Here is a 16,660-nt window from a genome sequence, read left to right as displayed (position 1 = left end):
AAAGCTTGTCTCTCTCTCTCTCTACATAACCAACAGTTGACTGTCATATTGTTTTCACTCTAACTTGAATTTATCCATAACTTTTTCTCCCCCAACATCCCCCCACTCAATTATCCCAGTAATCAAGAACTTATTTATTCTTCCAGTGAGTATGAAAAAATACATAGAATATTTTTTAAATCCTAAAAATGTTACCTATAAATGAAAAAAAGAAAAAGCCAATTTTTCTAAATTTGTGGATACCTTTTATAAAAGAAGTATATTGGAAAAACTTTTTTTTTCTCCTAGTCATGGAGAATTTCAAAATATATTCCCTTCTTAAAGATAGTACTTCTGGGGCACCTGGGTGGCTCAGTGGGTTAAGCCTCTGCCTTCGGCTCAGGTCATGATCCCAGGGTCCTGGGATCTAGCCCTGCATCGGGCTCTCTGCTCAACAGAGAGCCTGCTTCCCCACTCTCTCTGCCTGCTTCTCTGCCTACTTGTGATCTCTTTCTGTCAAATACATACAATCTTTAAAAAAAAAATTTAAAAAAAGACAGTACTTCTTTTACAATAAAGACTCCCCAAGGTCAGAGGCTAATTTTGTTTTAGTTTTTATACCTGACATGTTCCACTGGACTGTTACGGTAATATAACCTAGGTAGGAATTAAAAATGTTAGCTGGGTTTAAGTGAAGCAATGGAGGGTCTATAAAGCTTTGCCTTACGTGACTGTTGCATTCTTCTTCTTCTTCATCAAAGTCTAGACCCTGATGAGCGATCTCAGTAGTGCTGTTCTCCTGAAAGAGATTGTTCTCCAAATCAGACACTCTGGCGGCCTCAGTTGTGACTTTTACTTTCATGCTATGAAAGCCAGTGGCGACCAATCCCACTTGCAGGTTTACAGGTTCCCCCTCAAACAGAAGGAAGTGTGAGTTGACCCCTTCTTTAAAACCAGGGGGTTGGTAATCATGTGGAGTCACTGCAAAATGAAAAGGACAGAAAACTGTGAGTTTCAATAGAAGCCAAATTAATCTTTCATGTGTAGCAACAGATATCTCTTTCAGATGTTTACAAAATATTACTTTGACACTTAAGAAGGAATTTAACTAGAGGTATCCACCTACCCGCATTATAGTAGTGGAGTTTCATAGTAAGTATAACATCATTAGGGAGGGGTCCAAGGTTCTGCATCAGTATATATAATTTACGGATCAGTAGAACGCTGGCTTTCTTAATATCTTCACTGTTTGTCCCACTTTCAAAGCTTGTACTACTGCTATAACCATATAGAAAAACAGCATACTTTTCAATCATATATAATATTGAAAATCTTTTCAAAAAGAACAAAACTCTTTACCATATGATCAAATAAATATAAAGTAAACATCAGGACACTTGAGACCATTTTTAGAATGTAAATTTGAGCAGTGATTGTACTTTTTGCAATGTATATACAATGGATTTCTTAAGTAGCAAGTTTCTGTAAGGCATGTTAAATATGACCTGATTTTTTAAAAATCTGAGTTACAAATAACCACATGCCATAATAGTGAGAACAATGGATTTGGAATTAGGAGATTTGAAATCTAATATCAGATCAGCTGCTAACTAACTGAATGACCTGTGTCAAGTCAGTTAGACACTCTGGGTCAGTTAGCTCACTTTGTGGGATAAGCTTATACACATTTCTACACCTCTCCAGATTTTCTATTTGAAAATTGGTCATCAGCTCTGGGCCTTTCTACTGTCTGGTTATTTGTCAGAGACGTCCCTTTCTCTTACATGGATTGCAACAATGGCTATTCTCTATCCCACCGCTGCAATTATACACCTAATAGCAAAATCTGCTCCTGTCACTCTCCTGCTTAAAATTCTTCTACTACACTCATCACATTTCAATCAAACTCAAGAATGGTAGGTGTACAATACCCACACCCTCACCTCCAACCTCATCTGCATTTACTGCCCAGTTTCTTCTAACCCACGTGTATTTGCATATGCTCTTCACTTCGTTTGCTTGTATTTGTTTTTCCCACTTCTTTTCCTGACTCTCCTGAATTCATCCTTTAATAGCTAGCTTATGTGCGACCTCTTCAAGGAAGTTTTCCCTGATAATTCCTATACATTACTCCTATACATAATTGTTTGTATGCCCCCCTCTAGATTATGCATAGCTCTATCTTTCATGTCCACAGTACTTTTTGTTGCCAGCTAGAGTAAATACTCAGTAAATATTTGTGGAATTAATGAATGAATGTACAAGTTGAAACAAATTACCTTCTGACTCTAAATATTTTTTTATTTCTCTCCAAAAATTTCTTCCCAAATTGGTCTCATATTTGAGTAGCTTCTAGGAAGGACTATCATTGCAATATATTTGCACATGCCTTTCACATAATAAGCACTCAATATTGAATAATAATCCTGAGTAACTGAGCTAATGCAGGAAGAGTGGATTCATAAAACAGACATTACCATTTTGAAATAGGTAACCCAAGTGAAGGGCTATAGCATTTCGCTCGTGGGATCTCTCAGTATACATCATATTTATAAAATCATATCCTTGTAAAATCATACTCAAGACTTCCCTGCACTCTTTTAAAGGCAAATTATATTTACTATGGAAGAGGTGATACGGTGATTTTGTATGACCAATCATTTAAATAAATGTCTACCTTTGGTTTCTAGGAAATTAGTAATATGCATTGTCTTCTCTGAAATAGCTGAAAGATTTGGCCATTTCTGTTTTATTGCTCATCACTTGGCATATGTGCCTTCATAACAAAAGAGATTAATCTGGTTGCTAATAGCACTTATATTTAAATTTTGGAGAGTAAAAGGCAACTGTTTAATGTGGGAGAATATGCATGAAACGTGCTGTACAATCTGTATAATGTTATATAAATGCTAGCTTATGATGATTAATATTTTAATTCTCATTCCTAAAACTTACTTCCTCTGCACATCTTAGTACTGTCTATAAGTTTTACAAATAAGAAGATAATTAAGGAATTGAATCTCAGAGAGAAATCCTCAAACTTGAAGTAAATGATAAGACAGAGCTAATAGCAGAAAATTGAGAATTAGGCCACATTTCTCTTCAGAGTTGCTCCTTTCATGGGCACTCATTCCTCTGACTGGGATCCCTCTACCACCCACGCCTTTTCACCACCATCCACCTGCTCCATTTCTATTCCATCTCATTAGCAAAACTTAGATCTTTCTGAATCTAATAGCTACTGGGATAGGAAAAAATGTTTCTCTTTGGTAAAACATCTCCTCCTACACCAGGAATCTTTTTAAGCAAATACCTTTGTCTTTCCTCTTTAAACCATTAGTATATCTAAACTTGGCATTATAAACTTGATAGGAAAATGTAGTGCTTTTCAGTCTTTTCCATACAGGGACACACATTAAAAAATTACATTTGTATGACATACTGGGAGAAGTATATGAGAATGTTTGCATCCATAATGTTCAGGGGTTTCATCTACTCCAGATCCAATCTGGCTACCTCGAGGGCAAAGGAGATTAATATCTTGGCATAGCAAGAAACTTCAGGTTAGTATCTAAGTAGAATCTTATAAAAATCTAGTTAGTATCTAAGTAGAATCTTATAAAAATCTTATAAAATTCTTCAATCAATAGACAGTCTCATTAATATAATTTCTACTGCTACGTCACCCACCAACCACCATTGCCTCCAAGAACCACTACCATCACCACCACTACCACAAGGTGCCATTTACTGGCTTTCTAATACATGCCAGGCATGGGCAAAGATTTGTATGTGCATTGTAATTTAAAAGTCACAACAACCATATGATGTAAATATTATTAATTCCACTGTGAAGATGACAATACTAATACCTAGGGAGGTAGAGTAATCTGTCCAAAGTTAGGCAAATAATGGAGTGTTCCAAGCTAGGTCTCTGCTTTAGGAAATGGAACTCTTAACCACCAAACTTAATTGCCTTTAGACCCCACTAACATCACCTATGAGGAGAGGAGGAAAGGAAGCAAAGGAAGATTCTACTCCCACTAACTTCATCCACGGATTTCAGAAATTTAAACAATTACTACTATTATTAATAATAGAGGGGTTTTGTAGGATTATTGGGGAAGTTACAAAGGAAATATAAAGCCTATCCATGGCTTCAAGAAGCTTATGTTTACCTCAGTCCTATTTCTCATGTTCATTAAACAATTAGATTCTACCTGTCAAAATCCATAGTAGCTCCTTCTTTTGTGTATTTGAATTTGAACTGGTATATCTCAGTCACTTTCTAGAAATATCAAAGGGAATAGAGAAAGAAATTACTTACAAAAAAGAAATCCAGAACATTATCTGGTAAAAGGTGAGGAATATTTTTACTGTATACCTACTATACTACTTACATACCTCTTTGTTTCACAGCATGACATTATTCAGGAGTAATATTTCCAGATATAAAGATAACTTAATTTTTCTCCTCCATGCTAAAAATGAGTTAGATGGCAAATTCTATTGTTATTCTTTCAAAGCTGGAGAAACTAAGACACGGCGTCAAGTATACCTGACCTGGCGTACGTAAATGACAGTAAAACCAGCTGAGAAACCATTCATTCATGTAACAGATATTTATCAAATGTCTACTTTGTGTTAGACACTGGAGTCAAAGTGGTGAACATGACAAAAAAGGTCCCTGTTTTTCTAGAATAGACAGCCTAGTGAGAGAGACAGTCAATAAATAAGTAAAAAAAGAAAATAATTTCAGATAGTAGTAAGTACTGTGAACGATAGGAAGCATAAGCTATGACAGAGAATAGAAGGCAGAGGTACTGATTTGGTTTGGAAGGCGAAGGATGGCCTCCCTGAAAGGATGATGCTTGAGCTGAGCCTCAGTGACAAAAGGGGGTCACGTGCAGATCTGGGGGAGGGCAGTGTATCCTAGGCAGAGGGAACAGCATTGCAAAGTTCTAAAGCAGGAAAGCAAGCCTCTTTCAGGTCAAAGAGGAAGCCAAGTGGCTGGTGATGAGTAAGCAAGTAAGAGAATGTAGGAGACGAGGATGAGGAGCTTATTGGCCACGACAAGAGGTTTGGATTTTATTCTAAGTAAACCAGAAATACAGTGAAGTGTTTTAAGCATGGGAACAATCTGCATGTTTTTAAGATCATTATAGTGAAGAAGGAAGAAGTGGGAACCATGACAGCGATTATGAGGCTACTACAGTAATTCAGGGAAGACCAGAATGGCAACAAGAAACTAGAAAAATTCAAAAAGAAACCAGGATCTATGACATCAGCTCTCTTTTCTTTTTTTTTTTTTTTTTTTGGATCCTGCACTAAAAACTCAGATACCACTGCTTTTTGCTCTCCTCACTGTTTAGAAAGCTAGAAATAAAGAGGGATACACGTTCTCATAAGAGACACACTTCATGTAAAATGATTGTCTTGTAGTTGAAACAAAGTTTGGCCCACATACAGTGCATAGCTTTGTCCACAGATCTGGAGAAGGTCCAAAAGACAGGCAAAGGATGTAAGTTTAAGTCAGAACACAAAAAATGCTCTTCAGTCATCTGTTTCAATATTTGGTCTTCATACTATGAGTACAAGGATGTTAGATTGATCAGAAAGCCTCAGTGCTTCTCTTACTTTACTCTAAGACTTGTTCCCCTTGCTCTACTGATCTTAAAACCTTAGCAAACAGGTTAATCACAGGTTATCAAGTCCTGGAGAAATTGGCTCAGGCTGCTTAAACTCTAAGACAACTGATTTGTAGTGGACTTAATTTAAAAGAAAAAAATATTTTTTCTAGCAAGACAGTGTACATGGGAAATCAAACAAAATTTAGAAGGCTGTTTCGTGAGTATAGTAGGAGAGGTATGTGACACTAGAGGTGCCTACCACAACAGGTTCATCCCAAATAGGCAAGATACACAGCATCCTCTCTTTGTTCATTCTGCGTGTAATTGCCCTGCCAAGCAAACAATGTCTATTCTTCCTGCCTGCCCATGTTTCACAGCAAACTCTAGCTTTTCAATGCTCTGAGCTTTTATTTTTTTAATTATAACAAGAGTAGATCCTTTAGCAGCTGATAATTTTATTAACATGTTATTTGGTCCCTGAAGCAATTCATGGGAGAGTTATGTTTACAATGGTTTTACAGAAGATGCTAATTCCATATAACTTCAGTCTGACTCTGATTATGACAGAAGATACGTTTACAGCAGGCATTAGTCTCTTCTTAAATATTGCATAAAACATTTTCCTGCTTTTCAGATTAATGTGTCGCTTCATAAAGATGGGCCTTTAAACCACTCAGCGATGGTTTCTGTTAATCATACTGAATATATTCAGATACCAAAGCAATAGTAACATATGTAGCCTTTTCTCTTCCCTTCACATTCCAATCCATTGGCAAAACCTTTCAGGACTATCTCCAAAGCATATTCTAAGTCCATCCATTACTATCATCCTGTCCAAACCACCAGTATCTCTCTTCATCTGATCTCCTTGCTTGCAAACTATTCCTTCAGTAATTCATTCTCTGTTCTATAGCCAAAAAGCATTTTTGAAAATACAAATCAGACCATGTCACTCCTTTGCTTAAAACACCCCAACAGTTTCCCATTTTTCTTAGAATAAAATCCAAAAACTTACCTTAGCCCACAAGATCTTACACATCTGTCCCTTGTCTACCTCTATGACCTTATCTTCTGCTTCTTTCCCTCCACCCACTAAGCTCCAGGCTCAGGGCACCCTTTCTGTCCATAAACACACAAGATGCCTTGCTGGCTTAGGGCCTTTGCACAGCTACCCTCTGGAACATGCTGTCTCCAGTTGATGATGACGATATTTGGGCACTGCCCTAAATGCTCTACATTTATTCATTCTTATGCAGTCAGTGCTCTGATTGTAGGTATTATTATCCTCATTATACATGAAGCTAGTAAGTGTTAGAGCCGGAATTTGACTCCAGCACCTACAATGTTAACCACTGTGCTATTCTGCCAGTCATGTGCCATTGCCTCCCACAGACCTGCATAGGCTGATTCCTCTGGCCCTTGAGGCTTAGCTCTGAAGGCCTTCCACAGACTATATTCCAACCCTTCCTTCTCCATTCCCTGCCTCAGTATTCTCCAGCACATTACCTTTCTTTTATTTTCTTCATAGCAGTAGGATTATCTGAAACTGTTTTGCTCATTTTTGTTTATTGTTTATTCTCCCCCAAGGATATAAGAATGTAAGCTTCCAGAGAGCAGGGACCTTGTCTATCCCATTAACTCCTGTGTTTTTATACCTTGAACAGTGCTAGGCACATAAAGGGAACCCAATTAATATTTGCTGATTAAATATTCAGTCAGGATAGACTTCACACTCAATTAGGATTTCATCCTACAAGGATTTTTTTAACAACATTTCTAAAACCAAATTGTGGCTAGAAACAGGAACCATGTATATTTCAGTTCTTGAAACAATCTATTAAAAATCGATGTTGACCACCTCCAATAGGCACAAAGGAACAGATGGTGAGACAGTAAGATTTTTGTCCTCACAGTATTGATACATAGCCATTCTTTGTAGGCTCCATGTACAGGGTGGAGCCCAACACCGGGATTGAACTCACCACCCTGAGATCAAGATCTAGGTTGAAATCAAGACTCAGATGCTTAACCGACTGAGCACCCAGGCGCCCCCCCCATACTATCATGCATTAAGTTGTGTGAACCTTTCCTTAACATATTTACATTTTGGTTTACACAACTTATTAATACCCTCCATGCATAGTGTTTATCTATAGGAAAGTTACACTATCCCTCTTCACTACTTTAGTTACTTTTGTCAATTCATCTCTGTCATGAAATGGAGCAACCAGAACAAAACTTCTAGTACAGAAATACCACAACTTTGTGCAATGTCCAAAACTCCATTTGCCCCTGAACTCAGTAAGCACACTTATATGACAGAGGTTTGCCATTATTGTACTATGACAGGCTCTTCACAAGATTGCTACAATTTTTAATCCATGCATAAAATATATTTTTGCTTCATGTATATATTAATATTGCTATTGTTTCTTCAGTTTTGACTAGGGAAGGAAATACTTCTACAGATAGGAGTCAAGAAACATGGCACAATATCAGATAAACACCAAGAGACTGTGTTTACGTGAGAATGTTATTTTGTGAGTATATAAAAGAATGAGAGGGGAGCCTGGTGGGTCAGTCATTTAAGTGTCTGCCTTCAGCTCAGGTTGTGATCCCAGAGTCCTGGGATTGAGCCCCACGTCTGATGGCTCCCTGCTTGGCGGAGTCTCCTCTTCCCCCTCCCTCTGCCACTCTCCCCTGCGTGTGCTCTCTTCTCGCTTGCTCTCTCTCTCAAAATAAATAAATAAAATCTTTAACAACAAAAAAAGAATGACATTAGGGGTAAGTAATTGTATCAGCAACTTGATGCTAAATATCAACGATAAAATAGTGTAATCCCACGGATACTTTTAAGCATTGTGAACGTTGCTATTCCATAGTCATATTGTCCTTATTGCTGACTTATTTGGTGTGTTTTGAGTCTTTTAATACCCTCAAACATTCCACTAAAATTTCTATCAGTCTAAAGTGTACCACGAACACACAGAGGTTAGAGATCACTGCTACATGGAATGATCTATAAGCATTCAAAATATTTTTTTTAGGTTATAAATGATAGCTCAGCACTTCATATTATAAGGTTTTGTTTTCTAACTTCATTACTTTGCCTGCATCAAACCTCATTTAACAGCATCCCCCCCACACACACTCTAAGAGTTTTCTGTAGTTAAGCCCAATATGCCCAGCATTTTACTACGTCAAAAGCACTGCTTTCAGATTAGGAGTTTTAAATACATAAGAAAACAAAATAATTCATTGCATTAAGAAAATGACCACTTTATTTATAATTTATCAGAAAGTTTTAGTTTGGGAAACTTCCCCTCAAACCTAAAGGTTAAAAAAAAAAAAAGCATTTTGAAACTAAACAAGAGACAAAGATAAAAAGGGGTAGCTCAGGCATTGAGGAATTTTTACCCACCTGTATGTACCAGTTTTCCTCCAACCTGTTCAAACAGTTATTTATAATCTTCCCAAGAAAGGATATGAAAGGCTAAAAATGCTTAATTTAGTCTCGAATGCTACCAATTAGTCTAAATCCATAGGCTTAAGAAGGAAAATTGAAAGCAAGGAAGAAGGAAGAGAAGAAGTAAAGAAAACTAGGAGGAAAGTACAGAGAATAGAATAAAAAGAAAGAACTGAGGACTTTTCTCTCCATCTCTATGCCATTACCACAGAGTAGTACAAGTAACTATTACATGTCCAGGACTATGATATTCACTCTGGGAGATAGAAAACAAGACAAGACACTTGTCCTCAAGAATTCAGAATCTGGTTGAAGAGATAAAGTAATCTACATGAATCAACTGAGAGTATTAAATTGTGGGGTCCCATCAGAAAAGGAATTTAGAGGAGGAAATTAGTGTGAACAGCATAGGCCAAGAGGATTTCATGGAAGATTTGAACATAAATTGACCTTGAAGATGAGAAGGATTCAATAGGGAAGAAATTATGAGAAAGAAGAAGATCTGAAATCTATGAAAAGGTCAAATAAGGGAGAATTTAGTTGTCAAAAAGGGGAAAAGTTTAGAATTATGCTGTTTTTTTCCAAAAGGCCACAAACAGAAAGGATTTGGAATCAGTTAAAATAAATAATAAAACATGGTTTTATACATGGAGAGATTTTAAATTTTAACATGCTAGGGAATAGGCTCCTCTATGCTTTTTTTTTTAAACACTCCTAAGTAGTTTTTAAAATCTCATAATAAAGAATTGGTGACGTTTATAACAAAACACACCGAAAGAGCTCATGACAAGTTACTTTGCTCATATAGTAATCTAGTAACATAATCAACAGCCTCAACTCAGGTAAATATATTTAAATATAATTCCATCTCAATGTGTGTTCTTACCTCAGGTTCCTTGGGATTTGTGTAAAGCTGTTTAAGGAGAAATAAATAACATTTAATTTCTGAAATGTACTAATTACTCCTCATAGAATACATTCTCTATGTGAAAAGTTCAATTTGTGCTCTATTAATTGAGGAATGAGATATACATATCTTAAGATAATTTGTTATGGCTTAAAAATATTTAAATAAATCAAATATCTAAGACTCTCCATGTTATCTTCTCATTTTCTTTCTACTCTTAACTATACACATAGCATGTTATATTCAGAAGCACACAAAATTTCAAGAAAGCTACAAAACCACAAAAACAAAAAACTCCCGTGTGTAAAGTAATTCAAAAAAATGAAATCCCGATAACTAATATGTGAAGCAGATAGTATATATTATATACTTTCCCATGTACTGTAATATACCTAAGAAATACATAATCTGTGATCTTTCATTGAAACTTCTGGTAGATTCTAGGGCTGCCTGGGTGGCTCAGTCATTAAGCGTCTGCCTTCAGCTCAAGTTGTGGTCCCAGGGTCTGGGGATCGAGCCCTGCTTGGCGGGGAGCCTGCTTCACCCTCTTCCACTCCCATCCCCCTGCTTGTGTTCCCTCTCTTGCTGTGTCTCTCTGTCTTTGTCAAATAAATAAATAAAATCTTTTTTAAAAACTTCTGGTAGATTCTATTTTTTTTTAATTCTAAAATGTCATAGGACAGATAAATTCAGGGAGAAGTGGGGATAGTACTGTTTTAATGTTTTACTTGCCAAAAAACAATATAGTAGAGACATGGATTTGGTCTTTAAGTGTGTACTTACTGTAAGTACTGCCATGTGTAGCTTCAAGAGAAAAGAAAACTACTGTCATTATATACTTGTACCGATATTATTATTATTTTCAATAAAGGCTAATTAAAATATGATTTCAGAGAGGTTCTTAAGATTTGGGTAGAAGACCTAAAAAAGGGATATTAATTCACTCATTCATTCAAGTAAGTATAAATTTACATACATAGGGTTCTGCTGGAGAGGAGGGATGCAAAAAAAAAAAAGAAAAAGATAACTATCTAACTCTCTAAAAGTTATATTTTAGTTTGGGAGGCAAAAGATATACAAAATAACTCATTTTTACTAAATATTAAATATGCCACAGTATCTCAAAAAATATTTTTTGAAACTAATCTACTAAAGTAAAAATTTTTAAAGTCTGATAGGTCTATAAAACCCTTGCCCTACCTACATACATATTACTATAAACAGATTCCCTCTGCTTGAAAGAGTAAGCCAATATATAGAGATATAATCTAGCCTCTGATAAAAATTTAAAAACTGGAATACAAATTAGAAAATTTCTGGACCGGGGTGCCTGAATGGCTCAGTTGTTAGAGTATGTGACTCTTAATCTCAGGGTCGTGAGTTCAAGCCCCCATGTTGGTCATGGAGCCTAGTTTAAAAAAAAAATTTTTTTTTTTTAAAGAAAATTTCCCAACCATAATTTCATATCAAATTATTCACCTATTTTTTAGAAAAATTATTCACCTATTTCACCCAAGGGACTAAAACTTTAGTGACACTATGTGGCTATTTTGGTTACTGCATACAATATAATTTTGAGACTACATACTGAAACTCTATATTAATTATTTGATTAATAGTTCATTCATTCACTCATTCAAAAATAGACATGACTCCTGATCTCAGGGAACATGCAGACCGACAGGAAAGAAAACATTAAACAAAAAAGCAAACAGATAGGGACATCATTATAACTGTATTAATTGCTATGACAAGCAGCACAGGGTGCTTGAGAACATTAAACAAAAGGACAATCTAGGCTGAGGTGGGGCGGTATATGCCAGGGAAGACCCCTCTAAGAAAGTAAATATTTAGGCTGAGACCTGAAGGATAAATTGGATTTAGCCAGGTAAATGTATGGGTAGGGAAGAGAATTTTGCAGGCAAAAGCAACAATACATACAAAGCAAAAAAGCACTTGGCATGTTCTAGAATCCTTGTGTGGCTTGAATGTGGTTAGAACAGTGGTGAGAGTGATGACTTTTGGAAAGGCAGGTAAAGACTAGATCATACAGGTTCTCTGTGACAGACTCTCAACTATTTTAAAAGCTGTGCAAGATTTTCAGGCAAGAGATTGGAATAATTAGACTCAGGTTTCTAAAAGAATGTAGTATGGATAGTGAGTTGGAATGGCAGGGGATTGAAAATGGGAATAGGGAGACAGATTAGGAGGTTAGGTACAATATAGTCTCTTCTTTATAATAATTATCTAAAAATATACACATACTTACTTTAAAGAATTTGAACATAATATCAACTACAAAGAAAACAGCGTAAAATCACCCAAAATTTCACAAGCAGAAATAATCATCTTCAACAGAGGAATATCTTTCAAGATCTCGATACTCAAACTTGACTCAACTCAAACTATTTTTAACACATTAATTATTTCCTAATAGGAAATTTAAGATACTAACAACTGAAAAACAAATGTAAATACCATTAACAGCTTAAGTCATCCATCTAATTTATTGTCTTTTAATCTCCCCAAACAGTAAATTTAATTGATTCAGTCATACAGGTAGTCATTTAAGTAAAATTAATCCATCAAACTAGCTAGATAATCTTTTCTCATCACACTGTTCTTTTAGTACAGGTAACATTGTAGTTATTTAAGAAGTGATGCTATTAGATTGTGACCTCCTTGAGTGGAGGAATCACATCTTTCTCTCATTTTTATCTCATCTACTATTTAGGTAAATGTATGGCAGAGATTAAATAGATAAGAAAGGAAGGGAGGAAAGGAGGGAATTAAGGAAGGACAGAAGGAGGCAAAGAACAAGAGAAGATAGAAAGAGAGGAAGGAAGGAAGGAAGGTGCGATAGAGGGAAGGGAGAAGAAGGAAGGAGGGAGGGAGGGAGAAAAAAAGAGTTAACACTTACATAGCACTTATTAGGCACCAGGCATTGTTCTAACTATTTTAGATCAGTGGTTCTCAAAGTATGGTCCCTAGACCAACAGTCTCAACATCACCTGAAATTTATCTGAAATGCAAATTCTCACATCAAAAATTCTGGGGTGGAGACTAACAATGTTTTTTGTTTTTTTTTTTTTTAATATTTTATTTATCTGACAGAGAGAAATCACAACTAGGCAGGCAGAGAGAGAGGAGGAAACAGGCTCCCCGCGGAGCAGAGAGCCCGATGTGGGGCTCCATCCCAGGACCCTGGGATCATGACCTGAGCCGAAGGCAGAGGCGACAATGTTTTAACAAGTTCTCCAGGTGATTCCAGTGCAAGCATACATTTGAAAACCAGTGCTTTAGATTAGTTCATTATCTCAAACAACCTTAAGAAGTTCTGTTATTATCCCCATTTTGTATGTAAAGAAACTAAGGTACTTGCCCAAGATCACACAGGTGTTAAGTGCAGAACTGGTATTCCCTTTAGACTGATTCCAAAACTTGTGCTCTTAACTCTATTGCACTGCCTCTCAATGATGGATGTTCAAGAAATGTTGCTAAATGAATGGATGAAGGAGAATGAATGAGTAGTGTTCAGCATGCTGGTGATGACTGTCTCCATTTAAACCTATCCAAGTACTAAGGGCCTTCAAAGTTCAAAAGCCATTTTCTCCCAAAGATTTCCCTCATGCTCCTCACTAGATACAACCTCTCCTTTTCCATATTTCTATTGCACACAAGCAGTATCTTTCCTTTAGTATGCATTAATTTCTAATGAGGATTATGGATACTTACACTCATGATAGAGTTATTGTCAAAATTCCTATTTCCACACAAAAATATCAAGCTGATGTGAAAAAAAGTCAATATTTATAGCCCAATATGGCACAGGTACTGGCCAATCAGAAAGACTGACAACTTAGCCTTGGCACTGGGTTCCTGGAAGCTCCCCCGGGCCAGATATTAACCCTTTAGCTGCTAGATTATGGATAGGTCTGGAGAGATCCCAAAAGAGACAATGGTGAAGTGACGGGGAGAAAGTGAGGGTCTCAGCAAAACAGCTATTTACCACCTGATACAGAGTATTTCAATATTTTAACAACAGGCACAGCTGGACCAGTGTATAATAGCTGATCATCACCCAAGCATATGAAGTATCATTTCTCTTCTCCCATGGTCTAGAAGATCTTTGTACGCACAATCCCATATCTGTTTTAATTTTATATCCCTTAGTCCCCCGGGTCAGTGTTGAATAAATCAAAAAAATAACTGTTCATTGAAAAAGGAAATGAATGAGTTCAACTAAATAATCCAATATAAGCCTTTTTCATCTCAAAATTACTTAAGGGAATGGGAATTGAGAAGGAGTTAAAAGAACATATAGATGGGGAAAGGAGGGGAAGCAGTGGTAGAAGGTTCATTTATATACATCTTATCTCTTCAACTAGAACTAGAGCCTCTACTTTTTATACCCTTCATAGCAGTCTTGGGCACCAAGAAAGATCTGATACATTTAAAATTCAACCTGCATTTTTAAAAATTCTAGGTACAGGGGTGCCTGGGTGGCTCAGTGGGTTAAGCCTCTACCTTCAGCTTAGGTCATAACCTCAGGGTCTTGGGATCGAGCCCCACATCAGGCTCTCTGTTCAGCGGGGAGCCTGCTTCCCCCTCTCTCTGTCTCTGCTTGCCTCTCTGCCTACTTGTGATCTCTTGTCTGTCAAATAAATAAATAAAATCTTTTAAAAAATTTTTCAAGAAATAAAAATTCAAGGTACAATACTAGCTATTTGAGGGAACAGGTTATATAAATGCACAAAACACAGTTAACAAAATAACTATCATAGAATAAAAACTAATTATTCAAGTCCGTTTTTTCCTTTCATATCTGTGAATTGAATCACAACTATTTTGAACATGTTCAATGTGCTAAATACGAGATTCTTGTCTCCCCTGTCCCACATCCTTTGGATCTCTTCCAGTGACTTCAGAGGAAATTCTGTGGTCAAAAGATATGAGTATGTAAAAGAGAAAAATGAAGGTTTCCTTTCTAATTGATGAAAACAAGACATCAACAGGACAACAAAGACATAAAAAGAAACTTTCATAAATGCAAATGTAGGCATAGTGCACTGTTAATACACAAAAACAAAATAAAAACTAAATTTTTTTAAGGTATAAAAGATAAGTCTTTAATATTGGTATAAACTTAAAAATATTCTTACGTATCTCTTTTCCAAAGCATCAAAACAACCTTGGATCCTGTCAAGAAATAAATGTTTGATATCAATTTGGACAAGATGCAGAAGCCAAAAAAATTCCAAGAATAGAATTGATTTATAATTTTGGCTTTTAAGTACATTAAATTGGTAATCATTTTACCTTTCCCACTTGAACTTTTTTTAAAACTCCCAATGCCATTTAATATATTGATAGATCTTTATAAGTAACAGGCAAGCAATTTAAAGGTAGAGAACCACATCTTATTTTTCTTTTTGCCTCCCATAATGTTTAAGATACTGCCATGCATATGGTGAGTAATCAAATTTTGATTGATACTTTTCTCTTTAAAAAATTTTTGTTATTGACCTTGACAGACAGTATAATATTTGTTTCAGGAGTACAATATTTTTCTTTCTTTATACAAGTCCATTTTTTTCAAAAACAAAACTAAATCAGTATCTTAAAATTATATTGAATAGTTGTTGTAAATTTCCAGGAAACTGCGAAAAAAAAAAGAAGGAAAAAAAGAAAGGAAGGAAGGGTTTTAAGGAAAAATCTTACCAAATAAAATCTTATGGGTAATTTCAACCACGATAAAAATAATGTTGTTCAACTTCTGTGGACTATCAATTACTTACCATTTGATAATATGTAGTGACCCAGGACATTTTTTATCTTCTCGAAGGATTTTTAGACTGAGGTCTACAAAAACAGAAAGAAATATAGTCTATTTCTCTCTACTAAAAGATAACTGTACTAAAATCGTCCATGCTAAAAAAGGGTATTTCCTTTAACTATTTTACTTATATAACTTAGTTTTATAGCTTATAAAAACATTTTGAATCTCTAAATATCTACTTTCAAAATAAGTCCTATGTTGAAAACTAGCTTAGTTCCAATTCTGATTATAGTCTCGTGGTCGCCCCTTCAACAATGCAGCACAATCTGTGTCGCTTCTTCGCTTCTGTTGAATTCCGAGTAACCATAAGTAACTATTGAGACCATCTCCAATTTAAAACGTGTACCTCAATCTCAGTCAGTTCTCTCACATTTGTCTCCCCTAAATGAAAATAAAGATGAAAATTTTCCCATGGATTATTCTCCATATTAATTTCCATCTGAAATTCAACTACTTGACTACAGGTAGAGAAGAATAGGAAAATCATATTAAAAGAGTTTTGGCTTACATCAGTCCAAAATCAATCCCTGATTCACTTATGACTTTGCATGTCACTTCACCTTTTCATATTGTTTTCCTAAAATTGATGCTCCCTCTATCTCTATTGAGGTACATGAAAATTACTCCATGTTGGTATAATATTTAGAGATTACCAGAAGAGAGTAATATAGAAGTACTGAGCATTTTTATGATGTATGTTACTTTAAGAACTGAGAGGGAGACATACAACTTCTACTAAAACTACCACAAAAAATAAAGCTCTAAATAATAATATTATTTCAACTCTGTTGAAAGGAAGGAAGGAACGCAGGAAGGAAGGAGGGAAGGAAGAAGGAAAG

At 35.8% G+C, this 16,660-nt stretch overlaps 1 protein-coding gene across 2 annotated transcripts in view; it reads right to left on the bottom strand.

Annotated features, from left to right (window-relative positions):
• The window catches only part of HORMAD2 (HORMA domain containing 2), a 91,536-nt gene that overhangs the window by 59,039 nt on the left and 15,837 nt on the right, over window positions 1-16,660 (bottom strand). Inside the window, exons 4-9 of one of the 2 annotated variants that reach the window (XM_046024184.1) lie at window positions 15,781-15,844; window positions 15,145-15,181; window positions 9,962-9,988; window positions 4,200-4,267; window positions 1,106-1,257; window positions 707-960 (exon numbers count right to left, since the gene is read on the bottom strand). In XM_046024184.1, coding sequence (XP_045880140.1) covers window positions 707-960; window positions 1,106-1,257; window positions 4,200-4,267; window positions 9,962-9,988; window positions 15,145-15,181; window positions 15,781-15,844 — 602 coding nt within the window. The remainder of the gene's footprint in view (window positions 1-706; window positions 961-1,105; window positions 1,258-4,199; window positions 4,268-9,961; window positions 9,989-15,144; window positions 15,182-15,780; window positions 15,845-16,660) is intronic. The other variant, XM_046024183.1, reaches the window with a different exon arrangement.

The sequence above is a fragment of the Meles meles genome, chromosome 12, assembly GCF_922984935.1.
Source record: "Meles meles chromosome 12, mMelMel3.1 paternal haplotype, whole genome shotgun sequence".
NCBI classification, from domain to species: domain Eukaryota; kingdom Metazoa; phylum Chordata; class Mammalia; order Carnivora; family Mustelidae; genus Meles; species Meles meles.
This window is presented reverse-complemented; position numbering and strand designations above follow the sequence as displayed.